This window comes from Eulemur rufifrons, chromosome 29 (assembly GCF_041146395.1).
Source record: "Eulemur rufifrons isolate Redbay chromosome 29, OSU_ERuf_1, whole genome shotgun sequence".
In the NCBI taxonomy this organism is placed as follows: domain Eukaryota; kingdom Metazoa; phylum Chordata; class Mammalia; order Primates; family Lemuridae; genus Eulemur; species Eulemur rufifrons.
The window spans coordinates 93,267,634-93,295,070 of record NC_091011.1 but is presented as its reverse complement, the minus strand read 5'-3'; the positions used below and the strand labels follow the sequence as shown (position 1 = coordinate 93,295,070).

Genomic DNA, 27,437 nt, shown 5'->3' with positions numbered 1-27,437 from the left:
TTAAGACACTATAGTTGATTTTTATCATAAACTTTGTGAGTTTTTTAAACTTAGCAAAGGTAAATGATGGAAGAGTTATATCTGTGTTGAAAACAATAATTTTACGATATATGGAGTTTTATACTGTTTAAATAAACTATTTCTTTTGTAATTTGGTTAAACGTAAGTTGAAATTGACATGCTCATATAACTTCCATGATTTTCTTAATTTTAGAAATGATTTATACTGTACACTAAATATTTTTACACTATGACACAGAAAATTAATATCTCTCTTAAAGAAAGATTATTACAATCTAGTAACATCTTTATTAGATAGACTTGCCATCTATTAAAACATCATGATATAGGGATACAGTAAAAGAAAACCTCAGCACGTTGACCTGTTTCTGAACCTTGTTTTCTTCTTTTCTTTGTTACACTACCATTAATGGGAGAGCAATCAATATGAATAAGGCCATGCCCGTAGAGCTGAAGACAAATTGAACCAGCACTGAAAATTCATTTTAATGACATTAGAGCAGTGAGTCTGATGCTCAGTGGGGCCATGATAGTCCCACTAAATGTTTTCATAAGGTTTCTGCCCAAGGCTTGAAATGGAAGAAAGAAAATATCAGTGGTTTCATCAATAAATCTCCTGCAAATCCAACTTCTTTCTAATCTCCTCTTTGAAGTAGCTAAATGGTATCCCCTTTTACTTTCCACTACCAACCAAAAATATCAAACAAATTTGTAATAATTGGAAATGAAAATTGTACCATGCAGATAGGCAATGTAATGGCACAATCATAGCATCTACAGAAGCTTCTGAGCAAGCTTGGTTCTTGCTCACCTGTAATTAGGTACAGATGGACCCATAAGATGCCATAGTGCAGGAAATACTTAAATGTTATATAGAAAGTTGGAACATTTTGCTTTCAAATATCAATAGGAATGGAGATTAGGATTTCAAAATATTAAAAATGAATATTGTATATGGGGCTACTGAATCTTTTAATAAATAAAATCTAGAACTTTCAAAGGGAAGATAGAACTTGAGAAGAGTAGAAGTGGTGGGACAATGATGTCAACACAAATTCTCTTTCCAGAGGGAATATGCATCCATTGCATGGCGTGTTTCTTTATATTTGTTTCCATATAATGTGTAATTGAATTTTTTTCTCTGAACGCATTTTCCTCATAGCCTTTGTGTATGGTATGGGATAGCTATGGAGGAAAAAAGAAGTCTTCTTATGAAGTAGATGTTGAAGCAAAAGTAAGACAGAGTAGCTGGTAGAAATAGTTCTCCCGTCAAAAGGGAAAATTTTACATGGAGACCGTTTAAAAACTACATGGGCTACTAGCTATTGTACACACAGGCAGAATAGGGACTATGGATAGAAGTGATTCAGAGAGCAATTGAAGGTCCTCTGTTTGAAAATATTGTCTTCATATTTTTATTCCTCTTCTTATTATTCTCTTTGAAATGGAAACACCATGGGGAGAGGCAACACACTACATTAATACATTAGAGTCATATCTGATCTCTCCTCTCCTATCCAGTGGAGAACATATCGGGGAGGCTGTGGAAATAAGGACTTGTAAAAGAAGACGTGAGCAAAGCCAAATGTAAAGGCAACTACTGCCCAAGCTGCCTGTGATTGTAGCTAATAATTAGCAGGAATGATTCAGAAGTATGATTAGTAAACTAAGAACATCATTAAGGATAACTATTACCAGGACACAGCTCTTTGTTGTGCTTTACAACAATTAACCAACATATGAACAATGTTAAAGTAACCATCTTTTGCATATGTTTTCCAAATTTACTACCTTATCTTGACATAGTTCTTTTAATAAATAGTTGGTAAAACAACTTGAATAGTTAATTCATGTGCTATATGGTTTGTAATTTACTTTTAAAATATATCTACAAGGGCAGTTTGAAATAATTGCATGTGTGTTAGATAATATGGGTCTACATCCAAAGGTGGGTATAGTACTCGTCAGTCACCTAAACAAGAACACACATTTCATAGGTGGTTGTCTAGAATTTCACTAAAAATTAGATGTCAAAGGTGGATACTACTACAAGTGTGTACGTTACATTTACCACTGATCAAAACCTGATATTTTGTTAGCATGAATAAATTTAACTATTAGTTGCATTGTAGAGTAGTGTTTTTATTGGTGGAAAAAATTACTGATGTTCACATAAGTTGATAGGCTAAAATAGTTTAGAGACTCTCTCCACTCTTGAATCAAAAGGATAAATGAATCTAGTGAACTCTTTACCTTTAACTTTGCATAATAGTGAAGGAGGCTTGATTCTTAAATAGTTCTGTTTCATCCATTTAATTAAATGGTTACCTGATCCCAACAAGAAGACAAACTCAATCCTGCTTCTAAAATGTTTTCTTACTTGCTGTAAAAGAAGCATCCATACAGGGAGCAACTAGATTGTCTAAAAGGATAGAGAGCTTGAACTTTTTCAAGTTTAGAGAACAGGTTGCATAGACAATTTCTGAGCCTGTTGCCAATAAGCATTTGTGAGACAGACTCTTGTCTCAAATTTGTTTTCTTATCTAGCACTGAGTTTGGTGGTGGCTACTTATATCTACTAAATGAGCCAAAGTGACAAGGTCTATTCATGACAGTATTAGTGCCAACTGTATACCAGACCTGGCTGGATTCAATAATGAACAAGATAGATGTGGTCCCTGATCACAGCCTACACTATAGTTAACCAGAAATCAAGATAGGGGAAGAAAATTTTCAAATAGTAATAGTAATAATAGTAATTTATATTATTATTATAAGAACCAAGGTTTTCTCAAAATGTTTAAACCTATTAAAAAGTAAAAGTGATACATTTATGCCACTAAGTGATATGGAAGCCTCTCATTCAAACCTATATCCTTTGTGCAAGCAGCCTTTTGTAGAGTGTGCTATAGATGTACTCATAGATAATGAAATGTTTAAATACTCATTAGCTTTTTGGAAAATTATAATATCTGCTTATGTTTCAGTTTCCATATCTTCAAAACTGGAACACTAATACTTCTCAGGGTTACTGTAAAGACTAAATGGAACACAACAGATGGAAACCTTTACCATACTACCTCTTATACGTTAGAGAGTCAATAATGACCACTTCAAGAATTATAACATTCTTTAACCAAAAAGGAAAACTTATTAATTGATATTAAAAATTTGGAGATTTAAATCAATTTAAAAATGCATGTTTTGAAAAATTAAAAATTAATTAATTCTATGGTATTAAATTATAGGATTAAAAATGAATAAGGGATTTCTGGGTTAGATGGTGAGTAAACATGGGCACAGTGACATCTCACTTTTTTACCTCCTAAAAACCCCCTAAAGCTAGAAAATATATATGTGTGTCAAAGTGTTTACCGTGTGTGTGTATATATATGTGTGCGTGTGTGTGTGTGTGTGTGTGTGTGTATGTAAAATCTCACATAAAGACCAAGAGGTTATGAGTCAACAGTAACAATACAATTTTGGGGGATGGAAAGAACATGGACACATATGCTACTTCACCTAGTAAATCTAAGAATGCTGAACCTTAACTTGACAGTCTGGAAAGATGAGAACGAATCCAACCCCCATGGAATCCATAAAAAACTCAGTAATGAATAAAGCAAGGAGAACTGGGTTGAGGCTATTCGATAGGTAATAGATCCTGAGATCTCCTTCCTAGGCCTTGGGACTGACTGACTGCCCCTCTCTCACTCTGGTAGACAACCGAAGGTTTATTCTCTGAAAGGACCCCTGCATTGAGAAATACCTGGCATAGTAAAGGACAGGGAAACTATACAGAAAATGGGGATTGTCTACATTTTTACCAAATGCTGAATGTTCACGCTCCCAGACCTGTCCCTCAAGTGGTTCCAAGATTGCTGGCAACCAGACTGGAAACCTCCAGGCAAGAAATTTAAAAACTTGGCTGTGGAGAATCTGAGCAATATAAAGAAAAAACAAAACAAACAAACAAAAAAACTAAAAATGCTGACAAGTGAGAAAAAGCCTAAAAATGGATCCACTCAGCCTCCGCTAGAATGAGGTGATCAAATAATTTATCATCCAAACATGGACACAATTGAGGGTAAAAGGAGGGTGATTAACAATTACATCAGGGCAACATAGGATTACGTGGGACTGTGCTGGTCACACCACGATGTATAGTTACTCTAATCTACAGTGAAGTTCAAAGTCAACAAGACCCTCTCTCCTAATAATAGTCACACTGCTAATAATGATCAGGACTCTGAGGAAAGATGAAAAGGTCAGAAAAAAAAAAACAGACAAACAAACAGAATAAGGGAATGTAGGGAAACTTAAGGAACAAAGAAAAAAGGATGTTTATTATCCTTGGGATATAACAAAAATTTTGCATTCATAAAGCAACAGTAGAATGTTACTAAAAGAAAACTTTTCAAGAAGCAAAAAAACCTCTTTGATTTAAAACCACAATGAAAAGCATTCTAGGAAAAGAGAACAGAGAGTCATAAGAGACAAAATCATGAACAGATAAATAACAGGGAATTTAAGGACATGAGTTGCCAGCGTGAAAATGAACACCCAGCAAAAGGATGGAAATTGACCTATTCCAAGGCATGCTGTTACGGAATTTCAGAACATCTGGGACAGTAAGAAGATTCTTCCAACTTTCAGAGAGAAGAAATTGGTAATACTAAAGTATCAAGAAGCTACCAAAGGACGCACTATATTCAAACTAGAGAGTAAGATTAGAATGAAGAAACTGTGGCAAATAGGAAGCATCAATTCCAGCATAGGAGGAAATGAGGAAATTCTTGGATGAGTAAATACAGCCACGGTGGAGGGAAATTCCGTGACGATGATGTGCCCAGGTATAAAGAGCAGAGAGTGCAGGCTGGAACACAGTGAAATGTCAGCTGGATGCTCATTGTTAATTTACAGACTTTTTAAACCTTAGAGCCGATGATGTCAGACTCTATGGTGTATTAACACTAATAAATTTCCTGCTCTGACCTCCACATCCTGCTGCCTACAGCAGTGAGGGCATTCATTTCACCTCCCAAAATTATGCTGCCATGTCTTAACCCTGAAACCTAGAACTACACCAAATGAGCTTAGAAGCAAAAAGGTCAAATATGGGTCATACGAAGTCAGAATAAAATAGATACACATAAAAGCAAAAAAAAAAAAATGAATAATAGTGATGATAAGGGTGATGATTTAGCAAGTTCCTGACTAGTCTCACTTTTTAGTACTGATTTTGTTTGTTCAAAAATATGGGTAAAAACAAAGCATGAGATAAATAATCATGTGAAGAGAGGTCAGCCCTAATGAAGTCATATGTACTAAAATGCAACAAGGAGATTTTTTCGACAACTTCTGCCACAGGGATATTTTTTCCAAAGTTGTTTTCTCACTCGTCATTAAAGAAACCATTCCTCTTGTGCAGCAGTCATTTATGTGGGGCACTGACGAGCTTTAGGGATTCTGGCTTAAGTCAGTTCCAAGAAATTTGTTTTTTTTTTTTTTTTTTTTTTTTTTTTTTTTTTTTTTTTGAGACAGAGTCTCACTCTGTTGCCCAGGCTAGAGTGAGTGCCGTGGCGTCAGCCTAGCTCACAGCAACCTCAAACTCCTGAGCTCAAGCGATCCTCCTGTCTCAGCCTCCCGAGTAGCTGGGACTACAGGCATGCACCACCATGCCCGGCTAATTTTTTCTATATATATTTTTAGCTGTCCATATAATTTCTTTCTATTTTTAGTAGAGATGGGGTCTCGCTCTTGCTCAGGCTGGTCTCGAACTCCTGAGCTCAAACGATCCGCCCACCTCGGCCTCCCAGAGTGCTAGGATTACAGGCGTGAGCCACCGCGCCCGGCCAGTTCCAAGAAATTTGACATTGAGTATTAGCAGTTTAGGCACATAGAAGTATATAATAGTACTGGTGCACTTTATTACATTGTTTTTTGGTTGCTGTGATTAGACAAAGATACAAGATAAAAAGAGAGATTAGCTGCTATATGAGGTTCTCTCCCTAAAATTTCCAGGGACATTCTGATATGGAAATTGATTTACTCAGAAGGAATGAAAAGTGACCCACACAGCTGAAAAACCTAGGCTTTGGAGAGACAGAAACACAGTCATTATCAGCTTTAAGTTTAGCCACAAGAGAAGAATTCCTAGTGAAAAAGTGTGAGATTATTCCTGTGGTTTGTCTTTTTCTTTTTTTAATCACAAAGCAATGCACTGATCTTAATTGGATTTCCCGGTGTGTTCTTTTTTTTTTTTTTTTCTTTTTTCCATCCTGTCTGAAGAGTTGATTATCGTGGACTAGACAAGAGTTCCAGACTCAAAATGCCAGAGGAAGCAAAAAACAGTCTCCAGCCATATGCAATGTGAAGCCATTCTCAGATTTTGAGCAGAAAAATTGCACAACACAGATAATGCTTTTAAGGTACAGAAAAAGTACCTTATATTTAAGATGTTGTTTGGCAGCTTATGTGAAAATATTTGAAGGTAGGAGTATTTGCATATGACGCACCATTTCGGAGGCTCCAGAAGCAACTCTGAGGTTCCTGCTGTGTATGCAGGGTCACTTCACCTCGATTGTATGCGGGGTCTCGCACCCCTTCCCAAGTGCTATCCTAGTTTTCCTTTCCTATTTTCGACTTAAATTTCAAAAACCATTTGAGAACTTTTGCAGCACTAACCTATCACTGTGACTGACACACAATGAAGGAGAGAGTTCAAAGAAAGCCTGGCAGGTGGAAGACATCTGCAGAATGAGAGCGTGGATCCAAAAGGGAGTCCTCGGCGAGTGGGTAATCAGTTACAGAGAAGAGTTCTTTACGGGCTGTGTTTGATCAGTGAGTTGGTTCCCAGATTTCCAATTGAAGCTGTATGAGCAGAATTGAATTCAAAGATTTATACTGATTGTGAGGAACTGAAATAGCTGAACGCGTGAAGCAGGAGTTGCTGAGTGATTACAAAGGTTTCTAACAAAGACAGCTTGCGAGAGGTCGACAAAGAGGAGAAGATGTGACTGCAAGAAGACATAAAGGAGCCCTGTTCTGTGGGCAGGTTAACTACAGAGGAGGGAAACTAGGTTCGGAGGCAGAAAGAGGAGGGAAAATGTCTTTGATGAGAAGAAGTAAGAATGAGTGGATGGAATAAAATGGAAAAAGCCAGTGTCTCGGGGCTTAAGTTTAGGCCATGCACGCATCAGAGAAGGGACATGGTGCACGGTATATAGGAAACAAAGGTGTTAGACGCCCAGGAGTGCCCAGCTTATGAATGTTCCTAAGCCCGAATACAGAACAGGAGACTTCTATGTGTCCTCATTTCTATAATAACTGGTTTCTTTTCAAAAAGGGGAGGAACGTGGCGCTATAATGTTTAATATTACAGATGATACCCAACACGATTCCACTCAATCCTTTCGTGTTCTCAAACAAGATTTTGTTAGATTTAGCTTAAGGCTTTATATTAAAAAATTAAGTAGGTATTGGGGATAGAATTTACGTTATCCTAAAAGTTGGGCTCAAACCCTGAGGGATGATTAACCTAGAGGCACAGGAAATATACAAGTTATTATAGTTAAATTGATACTAGTTGCCTAATAGTTTATGTAATATACAGACTTAATTTAAAATGTGTCCCCTGATTAAAAACCCCAAGGCATTAGTTGGATAATTAAGAAGTAAATAGTTTATAACAAAAATGCTGTACAAACCACAAATAATGAGTTAGAGCTATGGGAGGGAAATTTTGATGATAATGAAGTCCTATGAATAAGACATGCTCATTACAGAAATCATATTATCAATCATAGTGCAGAGTCTAAAATGAAGAGTGCTGTTCCTACACACATGTGAGCTCGTAGACATACACACATACACACACACACACACAAACACATCCACCACATACAGTAACTACAAGCTGACTCTGGCTAAAAAGTCAAGCTTCATGATTTACTATGTGTGTGACTCAGGACTTAATTTCTCTGAGTTGTGATTTCATTATCTAAAAAAATGGGAATACTAGTAATATTACCTACCTTGTGAGGTCGTTGTGAGTTATTGGATGAGTTAATGTGTGTGATATACTTAGACTATGCCTGGCATTTAGTTTGCCTTCAATAATATATATATAGTTACAACCATAAAATATAAAATCTTTAACATACTCTTCCTAATGTGTTAGTAGTTCTCATTTCTAGCTGGTAAGCAATTTTTATTTTTGCTTATCTTTATTATCAAAATTTCTTTCATTGAATAATATGTTAAAACTGTAAGACTAATAATAGTATAGCTTAATATTTTACAAACAGAATGTGTCACTGTTCTTCAAAAGGTAGGAATAAAGGTTGCTGGAATTGTGACTATACAGAGGCACATAGGTAGATGTAGGAAAGAGAATTCTTCAACATTCCTGCCAACTGTGGGCACACCCTGCAGAATCCCCTCTCCTAGAATGCAGGTGGGGCCAGCAACTATGATGGGATATCACTCCTAGAATTGGGTTACTTTAAAAGGAAAAGATGAAGAGATTTTGCAGATACAATTAAGGTCTCTAACCAGTTGACTTTGAGTTAATCAAACAGGTAATTATCCTGGGTAGAGATGACCTAGTCAGATGAGCTCTGGAAAGTGAGTCTAGAGGTCCGAGAGATCTTCCTGTGCAGGCAGAGCTCCATGGCTGGGCCCTAGGAGCAGCTGAGAGCAATCTGTGGCCAACGGTCAGGACAAAAAATAGGACACGAGTCTTAAAACCCCAACAAACTGAATCTATCAACAACTTGAATGAACTTCCAAGAGGATTCCAAGTTTCAGATGAGACCAAAGCCCTGGCTGATACCTTGGTCTCAGCCTAGCACAACTGAAAAGTCAACCCAGCTTACCTATACCCTGACCCACAGAAACAGTAGATATTAAATTTGTGTTACAGTAAGAGGCTAAGAAAACAAATATAGTCACCATTTGCTTAACAACAGGGTTATGTTCTAAGAAATTCATCATAGGGCAATTTAATTTTTGTGCAAACATGGTAGAGGATATTTACACAAATCTAGATGGTGTAGCCTACTACGTACATAGGCCATATGGTATAGCCTATTGCTTCAAGGCTACAACCTGCATAGCATGGTAGTGTACTGAATATTGCAGGTAATTGCAAAAAACAAATAGTAAATATTTGTGTATCTAAACATATGTAAACAGAAAAGGTACAGTAAAATAAGGTATTATAATCTATTATAACCTTATGTTGTCCACTGTTGACTGCAACGTTATGTGGTGTGTGACTGTACTATGGGGTAGGAAGACTTTGCTTTGTGGAGGTGGAGGGGGGTGGAGGATGGGAAGGCGTGTGATACTTTCCACTAGAGTCCAAGTCCACCACCCCAAGGCTCATTTACCCTCTGCCCACACTGAGCTACTAAAACTTATGAAAAGCAAAATAATAAATAAAATAATAGTACTAAGTACAAGTGCTTAGAAACTTGAGTAACAAGCTCTCTATAAATATTAGATTAAAAAGACTTGAACAGCTTTTACCATTACAGAGGATAATAGAATTTGATCAGCTAAATCCCAGGGCTTTATAAAGCACAAATTATGTAAACAAGCTTAATGGCTTTTTGATAAAACTACAAAACCCGTGCTAGGAAGAATGCAGGAGGGGTTCTTTATTTGGACTTTAAACTTCACGCACTGAAGCACAGATGCTTATTTAAATTATAAAAAAATTAAATATGAATGCAAAAGTAGTTATAGAAAACATGAATTAGAGGACAAGATATTAAGAAAAATATCATTTTAGGTTTACAGATAGGCAGTAAGCTTCCAAGGATAATGGCTGGATCTAGTTTTATTTATTATTATTATTAATTATCAAGCAGAAAGAATTAAATGAAACTTTAAATATAATAAAAGCTCATGGTTTCTAGAAAAAGAAAGCTGGTAAACACCAGAATAGAAATAAAAGGCTGAAATATTAGAAAAAATGTACAATTAAAAGAGGTAAATATTAGATATATAAGATAGTATACATTCATAAAAATTATAACACCAAATTTTCAGAGAGAGGATAAAAATGGAGAAGGAAGTGGAGGATAACAATGACCATATTTTATAATGTGCCCTAAGATCTAAAAAAGGAAATCAGGCTTTGGCTTTTCACAGAATGATGAATTCCTCTACAAAGGATTCAATGAAAATAGTCTCTCCTCAATGTCAACTGTGCAGCACTTGAAACGTTCTGTCATTTAGGGCGCCCCTTAATTTCCAAGAGATGTAGCTCTGAACTGCAGGTAGTCAAAAGAAGGATTGCACGGTAGAAAACTGCCTTATGATAAAAAATGAAGAGGGACAATTTATGTCAAACTTGGCCAAGAAATGTGTAAATTCGAGCTTGTTTGAGATAAGAGGGTTCAGTCCCTAAATTATTTGACTGCAAGTAGTGATTTTCTTTCACATTTCATGGTAATAATAGAAATTTTTTCCTTTTTTTTGAATGAAAGGCAGTGTAGAAATCAATTTATTCCAATACATATTTACAAGGAAACTGAGACAAAGAGATTAATTAATGTCCTCAATGTCCAGCAGTAAACTTGTATCATTTCTGCTGACAGGACAGCTTTACCTGGTCCAATTATGGGGCTCTAAAGCAACATAGCATCCCAACACTGTCCTAATTCTCTCCTGCTCTTCTGTGCTCCATTCCATGGGGTTACTCAAGGTAGAAACCTGGGAACCACTTTCAGCATTTCCTGTCTCACCAGCAATCATCTGGCCAACTCAACTTTACACATCAAATCAATATCCTCCTGTTTTATTTTATTGCCACCACCTTAAGTCTCACTTTTAACTTCTGTATTACTATGGGGGCTTTCTACTTGTCTCTGTATCTTATGTATGGATCTTGTTTGAAGAACCTTATTCACAGCTGCCAAGGTGATGTTTTAAATTTATAGTACCTGATTATATTACTCCTTTGCTTGAAAACATCAATTGCTTACTTTCCCTTCAGGACCACCTTTCGACAGCTTTGCATTCCACACAAAGCCTTTGACAAGTAGAGTTACTTTTCCTTCCCCCAATTTCCTAGCCCCATAATGTCCACGTGTTCCTCAAGAGTCAGCTCATGAGTCTGCTGTTTTGTGGAAGGTTTTGCTGGCCTCCTGTGCAGTACTGGAAATGCTCTGTCATTTCGGGCACTCCCTAATTTCCGAGGGGTGTAGCTGAACCCATGGCGCCCCTACACTGTCTATGCAGGCTCCTTAGAAGGCTCATCGTTTCTGGCCATACCATGTTCCCTGCATCCTAGTTGCTCTTATTTGCCACACTTCTGGTACACCACCGCATCCCTTATATATGTTTGCATAGATTTAAATTTACTCTTGAAATTGGGTAACTCTTTTTGTCATTTTCTAGCATCCAAGCAGTCCTTTGCCCCCCAAATGCTCCCACTTTTCCTCCACTTATCCTCAATTACATGTATAGATATTTCCACACACTTGTTAAATATTTCATCACCAGAACTCTGATCTCTATCCACTGAGTTTCTAAGATGCCTTTTCTCTGTTACATCAGCCTCTAAGTGATATTATCAATTCTCATGGATTCATATGCTAACAATTAGCACATTCGTATCTCTAACCCAAACAGGCTTGGGGGCTTATCCATCTGCAAAACTTGCATCTCAGTTCAGATGGCACAGACAGAGCACTTCACATTTAACTAGATCAAAACTAAGTTCCTCATCTTCCGTTACATCTGTTCTACACTTAATTTTCTACATCTCCTAAATGACACTGTAATTCATCCAGTTATTCAGTACGTATGTTTATAAGTTAGTATTGATTACTGTCTATCTTTTGCCATTCCTATCCAATCTTTTACCAATCCTGACAATTCTTCCTTCAAAGTAGACCTGAAATGTATCTATTTCTTACCACTTAAACCCTAGTCCAAGGAAGCATCATCTCTTCACTGGACTTTTATGATAGCTTCAGAACTGGTCCCAGTGTTTTCATGCTGTCTCTCACGGCACCCCAAGTGGTAGATTCTTAAATGCAAGAAAGATCTTCTCATTTTCCCACTTAATGCTTCTCCATAGATTCCCACCCACTGCAATTGAAAAAACTGAAAAAATAAAAATGAATTTTTTTCTGCCCTACACTCCTTATTGCTGGTCTGCTCTGGTCCCCACCTATCCTCCACTTCATTTGGAGTCCTCTCTTAGGCTCAACACGCTCCAGCCACTGGGGTTTCAGTTCTTTGGAATGAGCCAATCTCTTTTGTGCTTTGGGGCATTGATTGACAGGGTTCATTTCTCTTCCTCGCCTTTTTGAGTGCCTTGTCTCCCTTTATACTTTAGGTTTGGTGGTACATAGACAATTTCTCATGACATAGAGTCATATATCTTGACTTTACAGAATATCTCAGGCTGTCATTCCCTCTTATTCTTTACCATATATCTCTTAGAAATGGAATAGTCCAAGCCAAGCTTTGTGGCATCAGGATCTCTTGATAATGTTCAATCCATGTTGTTTCCAGAAGAAGGAAGTGTTGATGAGTGGCAAAGGCCCAAAAAGTGCCTGCTGGTCTGTAAGGCAACATCCTTCAAGGGTCCTTGGACACACTGATGTCCATAACTATCTTAAATGAATAGAAGGAAAATATTCTAATTGCAGAAAGTTGCACGATGCTCCTTACTGCTCAAACTGCATCTGGAATACTGAGTTAATTGCAGTCATGCTCTTTAATGGAGATACTGATAAAGATGAGACCTATGCTTCTCAGCAAAGCCTTCAATTCACAGAAAGGTAAGCTCTCCTGAAAGTAAACTAGTCCTTCATTTTGTGTGTGTTCTTGACATGAGGATTATATACATCATGGTTTTATTTTGCTTGTTTTTCTGTCTCCTTTGAGATACACATAGGAAAATAACTAAAGCAAATTCTCAATTGTCTAAGCTCAACCAGGATACCCTGATTTCTTTTGAGGTTAATAACTGACTTTAATTGTATTATATATTTTTATATATTAGGAGAAACTAAAATCAAGATTCTTATGGATTAAATCAAATTTTCATAGATTGTACTTTAGTTCTAGCAAGATTAAAATGAAGGTAAACATGGAAGAACCTGAGTCGTTGACAAGCCCAGCCGTCAGTAAACTCTCACATCAAGCTTTCTGGTAAGTGGATTCCTTCTCTAGGGCATTCTAAGAATTCTTGGTAGGGGAGGAAATTTGAGGGATGTTAACTTCCATTTTTCCATCTTCTCTGCACATGTTCCCCATTATACTCATGTCCTCAGCATTCTCCCTTCTATCCTGTACCATGCCTGGTTTCCTGATGCTGCTGGAAGTTCTGTGCTGAGGTCTGTTTGCCTCCAGTACTGTTCAGGGTTTTTAGTTCTAGATGCACAACCCAATTTCCACTTCAGACATATTGAATGAAAGTCTCCAGGGTTGTGCCAAAAAGTTTGTATGGAAAAGAAATAAAACAAACTTCAGTAAATGATTCTGAGGAGTAGCCAGATCTAATAACCATTGGCTTCCAACGGATCTCACTTTGAATCGTGGCTGAATGATGTGGGTAAGTTATTTAACTTTCACAGCTGTTAAAAAATAATAAAAACACCTTGCTCCAGATAACCTTGAAAGTTTACTAAATGTTAGACAGTATGCTAAAAGCCATAGGTGGATTATCTTCTTTCATTCCTATCATAATGCTATGAGGTAGGTATTAATATTAATTCATTTTACAGATACAGATCCTGAGGCTTACTGAGTTATTACAGTTAGTATGGTGCCCAATATGACACATCTAGTGATTAATGAAACCGGGTTGCAAACCCAGGTGTCTGCCTACAGCATTTATCACGGCACCTGACACATGGTGAACAGTCACATGTAGCAGTCATCATCAGCAACATCATATGATCAGTGTCCTTATCACCAAGGGCCTCAGGAGTGCACATCAAATGCTGCTCCTTTCCTGGAGCCAGTGAGTAGTGCGTGCCTCACACCCTTATCTGGATTTTTGGCGGGTAAGATGTTACCAAGTGTCTGATGGAAAATCTGCTCTTATCTTAAAGATCTGTACATCTTACACACTGCTGTGGGAATTTACAAGAGCCCACAATCTCATTTCATAGCCCTAGAATTCAATATGGAAGTAGAGAAAAACTAGGTTCTCATCCCAAGTAGAAAACTCCGAATAAATTTCATGAAAGCTTCAGTTAACTTTTGCTGTTCTCAGAATGGGATTTCAGTACTGAGAAAAGTTTCCCTATAATTACAGAGAGTAGAGGAAGGTCGGGAGTAGTCTAAATGCTTCCTCTAACATGGGCAGTGAGGATATTTGAGTAATGGTTCTAAATTTCCCCAGTCTAGGTTACTAGTTCTTTCTGTGGACTTCAATCTTGCAATTTCATTTTCTGGGTTTCCTCCCTACATATGGACTTTTTAAAAAGCTAATTATTAATTGTTCAAGTCAGAGGTAGAATTTTTAAAAAATACAGTTTCGAAAGGTTTTATTGCTTTAGAAATGCAATGCATGTCATAATTTTACCTAACGAATCTAGCATTACTTTGCTTATTAAATGTTGCAACAAGAATACAGCACCAAAGCAACAAACCATCTGTGGAACTATTTATTCTGAACATATAGAAAAGCAATCTTCATAAAACACAAATATGACATAGTTACCTGTCATGTTGCAGTAAACTTTCAGAGGCCCCAGAGGTCCGCTGCCATCGGGATCTATCCAGTAGTAATTGGACGTCTGGCCCAGGTGTTTGTATGCTTCACAGGAAGGCTCGTAGATGGCTGGAACGAAATGACCTACGTGAGTACAGCACAAAACAAATGGCTCCCCAGGTAAATGCCCCAGGAACATATCAGATACCAGCAGACCACTATTTAGGAGTATTTCCTCTTATTAAAATGAGCATTGTTTCTCTCTAAATTTAAATTCATGGCTTGGTTCTTTCTACTTAGGCATTTCTGACCTAACACAGCAAGTTCTTGGTATGACTTTATAGTCAGGACTAAAACAATCAATCGCTAAATGTAACGTGTTTGTTTCATTGGGGCTGATGATCATTGAAAAAAATATTTAACTTATACTTATTTATAGATATCATCTCCCTAATATAGGAAACTTGATTTTGAAAGGTCATGAATAATGGCTGCTTTTTTGGGCTATCAACTAAGAGACCAGAGAAAAAATTCTTTCTTTCTCTATCTCTCACACACACATACACAAACACACATAAAATTTTTGCATAGTTAGTATTATATAAGATTCCCACAAATAGTATGCAATTTTGAGGCTTCCTTTTTCTCAGGAGAAAAGGGAGGAAAGAGATTTCCTTGATTCATTTTATTTGTTACAGGTGCTTTAATTATGTCAAATCTAGTTTGTGTAGAAAGCTGACATTCATGTAATTAAATTATAAGTTCTTTCTCATTATTTTCCTTTTTGTTCCCATGTGCGTGACAAATTTTCTTCTCACAGAGACTGCACCTGTTTTCAGAAGTGCAAAATGGGTGTTTACATATCTCCTTTGTAGTTAGAATGTCTAAAACGCTACTGAGAAAACTTTTTTTAATAGCTCCACGCAGACCCTTGATGAAGAATATGAAAGTTTGTTCCACAAAGCTAAGAACTATTTCTGGTAAAAATCTGTCTACCTGATACACAAGCAGTGGAGTCTTTTGGTAAAGTGCACTTGAATCAAACTTCCAGGATCTGTTGTGTGTTAAATTATGAAATAGAAGGTCTGATCCTGGGAACTCCCTTTTGTCACTTTCCTCTACCAAAGTTCCCTCTGCCTCCCTTTGGCTTTCCACGGCTTCCTCTTCCCAAAGATGTCAGTTCTCAGTTCTATTTCATTTCACCTCCAACAACACACTAGACTTAAACATTTCTCAAATTCTTTGATTTACTCATCCCTCCCTCCCTCTCTCCCTGTCTTCCTTCTGCAAACAGCGTTGAGTGTCTTGGAGTGTTGGGCACTAGGTTGGGCACAGAAAATACAGCAGTGAGCAACACAAAGAGAAGGCCTTTGGAGCAGTGTTTGCCCACTAACTCTTTTGCTGTTGTTCATGCATCCACTAACTGCTATTGGAAGAGGACGGGGCTAGAACGCTCAGCAAAGCCCATACATCTTTTGTCCCAGTGTAATTATTAATATGCCCACCTTCAATCTGCCAAGTGTCTTAGATAATAAGCTATTATCTAAAATGAATAAATATGTGTGTGTGCATATACATATATATGCATATATGTGTATATGCACACACACATAGTTGCTCTAATTTTGAATGCCATACCAAGTAAAATATTGCAATAAAAGGCAGGGAATAAGTATTTTGAAACCTTAAGCAGGAAGATGTTATAACTAGATATATGTTATAGAAAGAAAACTGTATAGCAAAAGGATAGATTTTGAGAAAGTGACTCACAAAAGGTAAAGAGAGCATTTAGGCTGTTATTGCCATAGGCCAGTTGAAAGATGACTGTCACTTAAATCACAGCAATATGACAAGGGAAAAAGTAGACAGGACTGATTCAAACGCTTTTAGAATCAACAAGACATGGAAACCAACTGGATGTAGGTGGTTAGGAATAAAGGGATTTAAGAGTGATCTAAACTCATAGTCTTGAAAAATAAACTGTTCTATTAATTTTTGACAACCTCTCTCTAGATTATTGCAGTTTTTATGCACAGCTCAGAATGATCCAGGATCTCAGGTTCAAATTCTTAGGGCTTCCTCTTAGTCTCTTTAGTCAATCTGCCATCGTAGCCTTTCACCGTTCTTTTCTAATATTTAATAATTAATCATTCTTTTTTCCTTCTGCCAAAACTCCAGTCATTGTCCTTATCATCTCTGGTTTACAACAATCACCCTATTAATTGGTTGTTCTACCCAAATATCTCTTCCCTTCTCACCAAAGTATGCTTTTTAACCAACGTTAGTCTAGTCATAAAACATCACTTTCATTGTGTTTAAAAATGCGTAGTGTTTCTTCAATATCAATTATACTATATCACAGCTTATTATCTTTGTATACAAGAATTTTCATAATCCTAAGAGGTCTTTCTTGGCTTCAGCAACCTTCCGATGTAAACCTTTTGCTCCGGTCAGGCACATTTGCCGCAGGAGCTGGTTTAACTTGTTCACCCCTTCCTGGGGCATCTTTATCTGTGCTATGCTCTAAGCCTCTCTCTGAATATACACAATTTCTCAATCAGAGTTAACAACTAAGGCAGAAGTGGTAAGAGTCATGGCTGTACAAACAGACGTGGGTTCAAAGTTTGACTCCACGAAATACTCCTTATATAACATTGACAAAGCTACCTCGTTTAGCTTTGTCTGGAGAAGTGTAATATGTATATTATAACGGGGTTATGAGGGCTGGAGGAGATAATCCACATTGATTGCCTAGCACAGTGTCTGACCCATGGTAGACACCTAATAGGTGGCTTTTTTGGGCCATTTTTATTATTCGTATAATAATTGTTATTTAGGTTCCACTCAAATTCCTCCTTAAGGAGACCCTCCCTAGTCAATATGTCCATCTCTGTACAATCCAGAGCACTCACCGCTTTTCTCATGCACTGTAATATTTGCTTATAGTTGATTTAGGACTTGATTAACCATTGTTAATAGAATTTTATATATGAAAATTTTACTTTTTATTAGAACTGTGACTCATGAGGGCAGGGTCTGTAAAACATGTTTTTCTTTTCTACTCCACAGACTCTAACTTGGCAGATGTTTAAGAAAACGTATCAGAACTGAATTCAGAGTTTACTTATTCTTCATCCTATTCTGATCTTGATAAAGAATTATTAGCAGGCTAACCAGAAGGAGCACATGCGTATTAAAGCATGACGGTAACTACTGCATTTCTAGGTAAGTACACAGACCTTAACCCAAGTAATTAACTAACAGCAGACGTGGAGGGCAGGTGGGGGTGGGGAATTTAGGCGATCAGGAAGCTCTTTATCTTTTAAGTGTGACAATTACCCGTGTGTCTTTAACCTACCACAACAGGCCTATGAGCTGCTTTTGCCTCATCCACACAAAAGGAAAACCAGGAACTTCAGTCCAAACTTTTGCATGTGTGAAAATCACCTGGAGAGCTTGTTAAAATAGGAACTTCTGGACCTCACCCTAAAGACCCACTCAGTAGAGAATTTGCAGTTCTAACAAGCTCCCAGGTGATAATGGTGTTGCTGGCCCTCAGATTGCATTTTGAAAAGCATGGTTCTAACCCCGAAAAAAAATGTTAACTGGAGAAAGGTGGGCTAATTTTTATTTATGTTTAAATATTCAGGAAAGATAGGTCACTGAAAGGCAAAACAGTAACATTTTTAATACAATAAGGTTAGAATGCCACCTCCTGTCACTCAAAAAATAATAAAAATGGAATGAGATACAAAACTAAATAAAAATACAATGCCAAAAGAAATATACTTGTATGAATGCACAGAAAAATGTTTGGAAAGAAAGACATCAAAACAGTAAGAGTGGTTATTTTTGAGCAGTAAGACGATGAGTGATTTAAAACTTTTCTCACTCTTATTTCCCACATCACTTTACAGTGTACATATGTTGTTATTTTAATCATTAAAAGTAAGCTTTCAAAATATGCATCTGGAATCCTGACACTGAAGTAACATGGCAAGCTGCGCTGGAATAAAACGGCATTAGTTTTACACTCTGAATGAAGAAGAGATTTTAATTCAAATCTCCTTTCTGTCATTTACTGCCAGGAAACTCTCCCTAACCTTTAGTTTTCAAAACTGTAAAGTGAAAGCAAAAACACCTTCATCACCAAGTTATTGTGAAGATTAAATTGAATCCCATACTTTGTCAAATAAAAAGTATTGAATATGTTTAAATTCGTATGCTGAGAATGAGCTAAGGAAAATATTTCCCCTGTGTGCCTCAGCCAGTTAACTCCATACCCAGTGGACTCCTCGCTGGGCTGCACAATCTTTGCACATTAAGCCCCAGGAGATGACAGAGCACAAGGCTGAGACAGCGGTCACTGAGGAAAGAGATGGGTCTGAGCCGTCGTCAATAACTGAGTTTTGCTAGTAGACTGCTGAAGAATAGGGAGGTAATTGGGTTGATGGCAAAATAAACAGACTCATCAAGTCCATTAATTTATTGGTAAAGTAATTTTTCTCTGTTGCAACTTCAAGTCCCAAATAAAAGTTCTCATATCATTCTGTATATTCACAAGCAAATCTAGGCTATTCAGAAATATTACTATTGAACACAACTGATTAAATTTCATAGCATATAAAAACTTAGGGACAAATCCTAAATGCCTTATTCATTTTCATTAAACAAGGACTGTTGTCTGGGTGACACCCTGCTTCCTACAGTGGAAAATGATAAAGTACTATCGTATCGGTTTCCTATTGCTGCTGTAACAAATGACCAGACACTGAATGATTTAAAACCACATCAATTTATTTTACAGTTCTGGAGATAATAATATAGTTAATGCTACAGTTCTGGTCAGAAGTTTGAAATGGGGTTCACTGGGCTGAATTCAAGGTGTTGGTGGGGCTGTGTTTCTTCTGCAAACTATCAGGAGGAATCTGTTTGCTTGTCTGGGTTCCAGAGGCTGCTCAGCACCCACTTCCTGCATCTTCATAGCCAGGAAGGGCTGTGGGGACCTTCCTCCTGCTGTGTCACTCTCATTCTCTGCTTTCATTGTCTCTTTCTCTATTTTAAGGAGACCTGTGATTACCTTAGGCCCATCCAGATAATCCTGGATAATCTCTCAAATCAAGGCTCTTAACTTAATCACAGTCCCTTTTCCATATAAGGTTACATATTCACAGGTTCCATGCGAGTAGGACATGGACATCCTTTTTTGGGGGGCATTATTTTATCACACCTATATGAAAATAATACGGGTCTATATAAAATAGTATATAAACATCACAACTACATAAAGATAATATGATTCCTCTAAAGAACTTTTATTAAACATTTAGTGTGCTTCCAGTGTTACCAATAACACAAGAATTATTACATTAAGCACAAAACGAAGAAAGATGAAAGAATGAAGACAAATTTTTGTGCTGAACTTCAAAGGCCCACACGGCCTTGAAGGTGATGGCCGTCAGCAGAACACTACACAACACGTCCCAGCCACGGGCAAGAAGAAAGAAATTCTGTTAAGGCTCTGTTCTCTGCTTACGTGCAGACATGGCACGAGGCTTTTGCAGGATTGCCAAGTTAACAGGCAGAGGGAGATGAGCAAAGGGCTTAAGAGCAAAGATGTGCAGCGGGCCTAATGCACTGGGAAATATGTCATCAATTCAAGAACAGTTAAGGTAAGGGGAGGAACATAAAGGGTGTGCTCTTCCCAAGGAGAAGAACCAGAGCTTTGTGGATGCTGATGCACTGAGGAAGGCTCTCTCCACCCGTCTCTCCACCTTGTGCTTTGAGAGAGCTAATTGAACATCCTCCCTGTTATTACCTTGAAAAGCATGCAGGTCACTAGAAGTGGCCAAGGATTAACCATGTTAGAAAATCAATCACAAGTCAAAAATGAACACATGCATTTAAGATTAGCTTTGTAACATCATAAACAATCTTCCTGATTGCAAAGAAGAGGGAAAAATTCACTTCTAATGATTTGATATAAAACTGGAAAAAAGCATAAAATAACTTTATACTTCATTTGCTATCACGTGACATTTTGGGTATCAATAATTTATGAATGCCTTCATTTTTCTGGTTTCTTATAATGGCGGTGACCACATGCTTACTACATAGTTGTGCACACTTGGTGTAGGGACCAGGTTACAAGATGCTAAAAAGGAATACTGTTTTTCTGAAGACCCTTCTCCTGAATGAATAAAAAAGAAGCCTTTTAATGTAAAACGTGGGTGTACTTGCAAAACAGTTTCTTTCCATGGGGCACATTTGGGTTGGTGGTGCTTAGTACAGGATGGCCTCTGGGGATCTCCTTATTCTGCTCCATTTTTAATCACTAAACCACTTTCTGATCTTAATCTGGCTTTCAAAAATAAGTTTCTGTATCAGAAAGAGGTATTTCTCATTTGAACCTATGAAACTGACTTTCTGATCTCAATCAAGCTCTAGTGAATTTGGTTGGTGAAAATAGTTTTCCCAGAACTTAATTATTCCTGTTAAGGTAACTACTGAGGTTTGTACACAGCCAAGCTGCAAATCCAGAGAGGTGGAAATGACCTTGAGACCTTCCTCAGTGAAAGCTCCCTAATTCTAGGACTATGCAATTATTTTTAATTAGTACAATATAAGCTTCACAACACCTAAGTCCTCATTAACACTTGGATATTAACCTCATACGTTCTCTGTCTGTTTGGATTTTTTTTTTTTTTTTTTAGAGCTTGAATGAATGCCCTGAGTAAACTACATTATTTCCCCTAGGAACTATTGTCTCATTATCGGCACACAGTGAATGAAGATGGTAGAGAGTGTGGGTTTAAAAACGGATATTCTGCATGGTACTATTGTGTCATGATCTTTCTAGGAATATAATTTCTGTATGAGATGTTATTCATTATAGCTCCCTAATGGGTTCATCCACCTGTCCAAGTCTCAAGGGAAGGAAGTAATTTAGGAGGAAAGAAAAAAAGACAAAGTTTCAATTTCCTGTTAAAATAACAATAGCTTGTAGTTCTCTTACTTGACAAGTCCTTACTTTTTGGAAATCAGAGCAATTTCTCCTTTCTCTCTTCCCCACATCCATCCCATTCTGTGTTTTGTTGGATCCTTCCCAAGTCCCTCCAGAATTTGCACAGGCTCTAAGGCACTACTTCAAAGAAAACAATATTCCATACTTGTGCAGTCTCATCACAAAACTAGAACTCTGTCTCTATATCATTTGGCTACCATATTCCTTGGTGATGTCAACATTCTTTCTTGGGATTCTTTAACCTTCACTCCATAGAATATTAAATTGTCCTGTATTTTGTGATTAAACCTGGACAACTCTATTTGTATGTTATTCATTAGGTTATAGAAGACTACAAGAGGAGGAAAAAGCCTGAAAAATCAAAAGGATGTACTGCAAACTTATGCTTCCTTCTTTTCATAGGTCTGCACAATGGAGCTCAGCACCTTACTCCTCACTTGCTCAGACCCTATAGCGGTCACCCACGTGGCCCCATTTCCATCTCTTAACTTTGTCAGTCTCATTTTCACTATGCCTCAATAATGAGACTAAGAACGTTGACTCAAAATATGTTAGCACTTACATTTCCCTTCTTCAACATAACTCTGCACCGAAGAGCTCCTTCCACCCTTCCTATTGCTGATTAATTTATGAATATCTACTAGTGTGGTACTAACATCTAATGCTGTGCCTAAGTACTAAGAAAAAAAATTAAATCAGTCATAGATTTTTAGCTCTGGAGAATTTGCCATGTAATATATGGGGCAAGCATGTTAACAAATAAAATACTGTATAATTTGCTAAATGTTATAAAAGAGAATAAAACAAAGTACTTGGAGACTTTAGATAAAGAATTGGATGACTTGATTTACAATAGTCCAGAAAGGTTTTATTTGTGAAGTCATTTCAAGCAGAGTTCTTACAGGATGAATACGAGAAGGAGTCCTCTGTACTGCTCCTTCACAATGCCAGGCTAGTCCATGCTTGTGCTCAGATAATTGGAGATAATTATTTTCTTGACTTTCCTTCTCCCTTTTTTCCATCGGCTCCATCTTCTCTGTCTTTCGATCTGTAGTGGTCGCCTTCTATCTTGCATTGGCGAGGAGAGGAGAAACCATGCACGCAGCCTCTGGTCCTGTTTCTCATCCACCCTAGGGGAACTTCTGCTTCTTCACCACTCACACTGCAACCCCTCAAGTCAGCATGTCACCAGGGCTTCCTCACCCTCAAGAATGTCATTGATGCCTACCGCGGACTCTCACTAAGCCCTCATTTGCTGTGACTTTAGCAGACATTGTCATTGTTGGCTGCCCCCTCATTGAAACTTAGGCTTCTCTTATTTTCTGTGCCCTACGCTTATGGTCCCTCTTGCTCCATCACCATCCTCTCCTGTGTCCTGTGCTGTCATTTTTCTTTTGCTGGCCTGGAGAGAGCTATTTCCTGAGGGCTTGTCCCCAAAGCTCTGTCTCTGCCATCTGCTCAGAGCAATCAGTTAATTTGTCCAAGACTATTGGCCTAAAAAAAAAGGTCCAGCCAGGATTTGAATACAGGAATTCTGACTTCAGAGTCCTTGCTCTTAAATATATGTTGAATTGTCCATACTGATCTCATGAAGGAAGAAGGTATATTTCACTCTCATTGTTGAAGGATAGTGTGGGGAAGAGTGAAAGGTGTTTTTCACTAAAAAAACATATCTTGAAGGAAGTGTAGATTTTTCTTATTATATCTGTGTGTGTGTGTGTGCATGTGTCGAGGAAAGAAAAATGGAATGAGGAAATTCTCCAGTTGTTTTTAGCTAAACAAAATGCAGCTAAATAAAAATTGTATCTGTTTATCATTAGAAAGCATTCATTCCAAATGCAACCTTCAGTCATTTTGTATGAAGTTGTCCCGATGATTCAAATAATAAAAATGATAACTATATTTTTATACTAACTTACAACTTTAAAATGTTTTACTATAATTTATCTAATTTAATGAATGAGGCAATAAAACTGATTTTTAAATGTCAAAAAAGGTTTTAAATTTAATAGAGAAATAAACCATTAAAAATGTGAGCATTGAAATTTGAAAATGAAATAGACTGTTTCCCATATTCTATAACTTACTGTCCATATGACTTGGATTATTTGCCACTTAACTTTGCTGAGTATAAATTTTCTCACCTAAAAATTGAGGAATTTGATGATGTTACATTCAAGTTTCATTTTGGCCAAGCACTCTATGATTTTAATAGTTTATGGTTCATATTTCAAAAGGCCATAATAACCTGAGTGTCTTTGCTACACATTTATTATACCTTGTCCATTATTTAAGCATTCGTGTAGTGGTTAAGACATTATTGGTTTCAGAGCTCGTCTCTCTAAATTAAAATAAGATTGAAATATAGATAATCCTGTTAGGAAGTAGCGAACACTTGTCAAGATAAAAGTTGGGATTCTTCGTTAAAATTGGACTTTAGCAACAGGACTTTAGCGTTTACTTTACATTCAGAATAAAGAACATCCTTAACAGTGACTTTCTCCAACTTCTTTTGAGATGTGAGGATTATATACATGTAGGCTTGTTTTATAATAGGACAGGTCTCAAAAGTATCAGACTATTGCTAAATGTGACTTACAAAATGTCATGTTGCGTGAGGTCTTGTTAAAGCTATCTCAGAAACAAATGATAGAAATACTGGCCTTCAAACTAAGCCATTTCAGTAGAGATTAAAAGGTCAATAACTTTGGCATTCCTTACACAGCTAAGAACCAGGGAATTAATAATGTTTTTAAATATTTCAGAATCTTGAAATATTTGCCACTAATCTAGACATGTTGAAACTTCTGTATTAAACTATTCATACATACTGTAATAGAAGCTTTTTTGGCCATTATTCTGACTTTACTGATCCTATTTGCATCAGGAGAAAAGGCAAGAAAAATACTTTTCATTACTGCCCAGTAGAGTAGCTGACCCTAATAATGATGTACCTGGGCCATTAAATTTTGGATAATATTTCTCTTAATGCATGTAAGAACCATGTCATACTTTTTTTCTACATCACTATGTAATAGAATAGTACCTGGTGCACATGAGTTAGTCAATGAAAATTCATTGAATATTTAAGTTCTTTGGGAATATTTTTTTATGGAGACTATCTCATTAACCAATATTTGCAGATAAATTAGTGATTTCTTACAGCATTGTGGTTTAAGTATTTTTTTTTTTTCCTTTTTATTGAATTGCTTCACTTCTGCCTTTACTTTGCTAGCTCATCTGCTGTTTAATATCTGTCGTGGTTATTTGGAAACAGGGCAGTTTCAGAATGTGCTTGCACAGCTCTGCTGAGGTCTGGCGTTGCCCCTCCTCAGGGGCCAAAAGCAAAGCCGGGATACATTTCCCACACCAAACGCTTCCTTTCTCTGCAGTTCAGTTTGAAACTTCCTTCCACTCATTCTCAGTTCCCTCAAAACAGAAGAACCCAACTGAAAAATAATGAACAAAAGCCAAGTCATGTCCTTCCATCAGAAATTTCAATCTATGATCAATCTGAGTGATTTTTACAAGGTGTTTATTTTTTTTATAAGTGTCAAAAGATAAAGAGTTATATTTCCTAAGGATCTTTAGTACTGATTTATTATTATATAGTAAAATTTCTAAATCATTCTATAAAAATTGTATATTTTTTCTTTGGGGACAATTTCCATAAAAAGGAAAATTGTTATCAAACAATTATCTGATGATCAACGTTCTAATAGAAATGATATATTGCTTTATATAATACGTGCAAACAAATAATTCAAATATAAGCGTATGTTGTATAAATGAATAGCTCTCATTCCAGTGTGTACATGATAAAAAAAAAATGAGGAAAGAAAAGAAAGATACAGTGTAGATGATTAGTTCCTATATGTAAATTTGTATTAGTATATCAGACACATCTACACATCTGGCCCACAGCTACATATTCGCTTGTCTTACCCTTTAGTCCAGTCACAGCTGTGGTGACTGTTTTGTATAGACTTCAGCAGAGATGTCCAAAGGGTGTTGCCCATTGGAACTATTAGTCTTTCCATATATTTCAAGCATACAGTTCCCCTTTACTTGAGACAAAGGCTATGACCTGGTCACCTTGGGCTCCTTCAAGCAATGAAAGGAGTTACTTTACTGGCAGAGGTAATTGACCTGGATTAGGATGAGGAGACTGGGCTGCTGTTCCACATTGAGGGCAGGGAGAAGTATGTCTGGAACCAAAAGGACTGAATGTAATATCTGTTGGTGCTTCTGTGCCCAGGGTTAATGGTGAATGGGCAACTGCAGAATCAATGGGTGGTCAAGAGAAAGGTAACTAAGGACCTAGGTATCCAAGAGATAAAAGTCTGGGTTACTGCATCAGGCAAGCAATGAGCTGAAATACTGGCTGAGGATGGGTTGCAGGAAAGGATGAATAATATCTGTTACTGTCTTGGATTCAGCTATACGAGTAGAGATTATAGTTTATTTCACAGATCTTTTATACTGAACTTTGCAGAGATTGCTTGCAAGCACCATCAACATGACTTTATGACAGATTGGACTTGAGGGAAGGCAGTTCTACAAGGGGTAGACTGTATCAGACATCTCTTATGTACCCTTTTATATCCCCTTGCCCTCACCGCTTTCTCCAGCCACTGCCATGGTAACCAATTTCTCCAAGGCTTTGATTAGCTATTCACAGATGCAACATCTGCTGTGATCCTCTTGCTTCTTGCCCTGAGAGTTCATTGGCGCAGGGTTATCCTTAGAAACCTACATGACCTCATGCATGCATATGCCAGAAATCTGGTAAAGTCTATCTTCCTGGAGCCCCTCAACCAAAGGTGGATAAGAATCAATTTCATCCTTGTGTACTCCTGGGCAGAAAGATCTGCAATGTGTTCATAGGGCTCCTCAAAATTCTCGTGGGACTGAGCACCCATCCCACATAACTATGGTCAACTTGGCAATGCATCTTTGTGTTGGCCTTTACACTGGGTTTATATAAGCTCCGAGGGTCTACATACCCAAATGATTTAACTATAAGAAAGCCTTTGTCTAAGGCTTTGCTTTAATGGAAACCCAGGCTGAGGAGTTGAAATGCACAAGTACATAGTCTTTTCTCAGTACCCAAAGATGGTGTTACAATAACTAAACAGTTTTAGTTGTGAGCTTGTCACTCAATGTCCACCTCCCCAGAAGACTGGCTTTCATGTGTTCCATACTCAGCATGTATCTGACATAGAGTAGGCACTTGATAAATAGTTTTTAATGAATAAATAATATAAATTATCATTAAATGATATATAACATAATTCTATCTGAATAAAATTATCTCCATTTTTCCTTTTCTTGCTGATCTTTATCATACCAATGTAATCATTTGTACATAAATATGATATTGCACACAATGGTGGGATTTAACAATAATGTCTTCCAATGAATCACACCCCTGCCACCTCTGTGCTCTTGTATGGTGGTCCCACCCACATTGACTCTGGGTCTGATCATGTGACTTGCCTGGTTAAAGAGATATGAGTAAATGTGATACAATCTTAATGTTTGAAAAGTCGCTGGGCTAGCCTGCTGGAGGAACATGGCCCAGCTGAGGGAAGAGCTAACCATGAGATGTGTGGGAGGCCACCACAGACTGTCCAGTCCCAGGTGAGCTGCCATTTGACTGCAGCTGTATAAATTACCGGAGGGGAGACTAGCAAAAGAATT

At 37.3% G+C, this 27,437-nt stretch overlaps 1 protein-coding gene across 1 annotated transcript in view; it reads right to left on the bottom strand.

Annotated features, from left to right (window-relative positions):
• Positions 1–27,437, bottom strand: part of CNTNAP2 (contactin associated protein 2) — a 1,217,706-nt gene that overhangs the window by 638,562 nt on the left and 551,707 nt on the right. Inside the window, exon 12 of the mRNA XM_069461685.1 lies at positions 14,720–14,839. Within this exon, the coding sequence (XP_069317786.1) occupies positions 14,720–14,839 (120 nt within the window). The remainder of the gene's footprint in view (positions 1–14,719; positions 14,840–27,437) is intronic.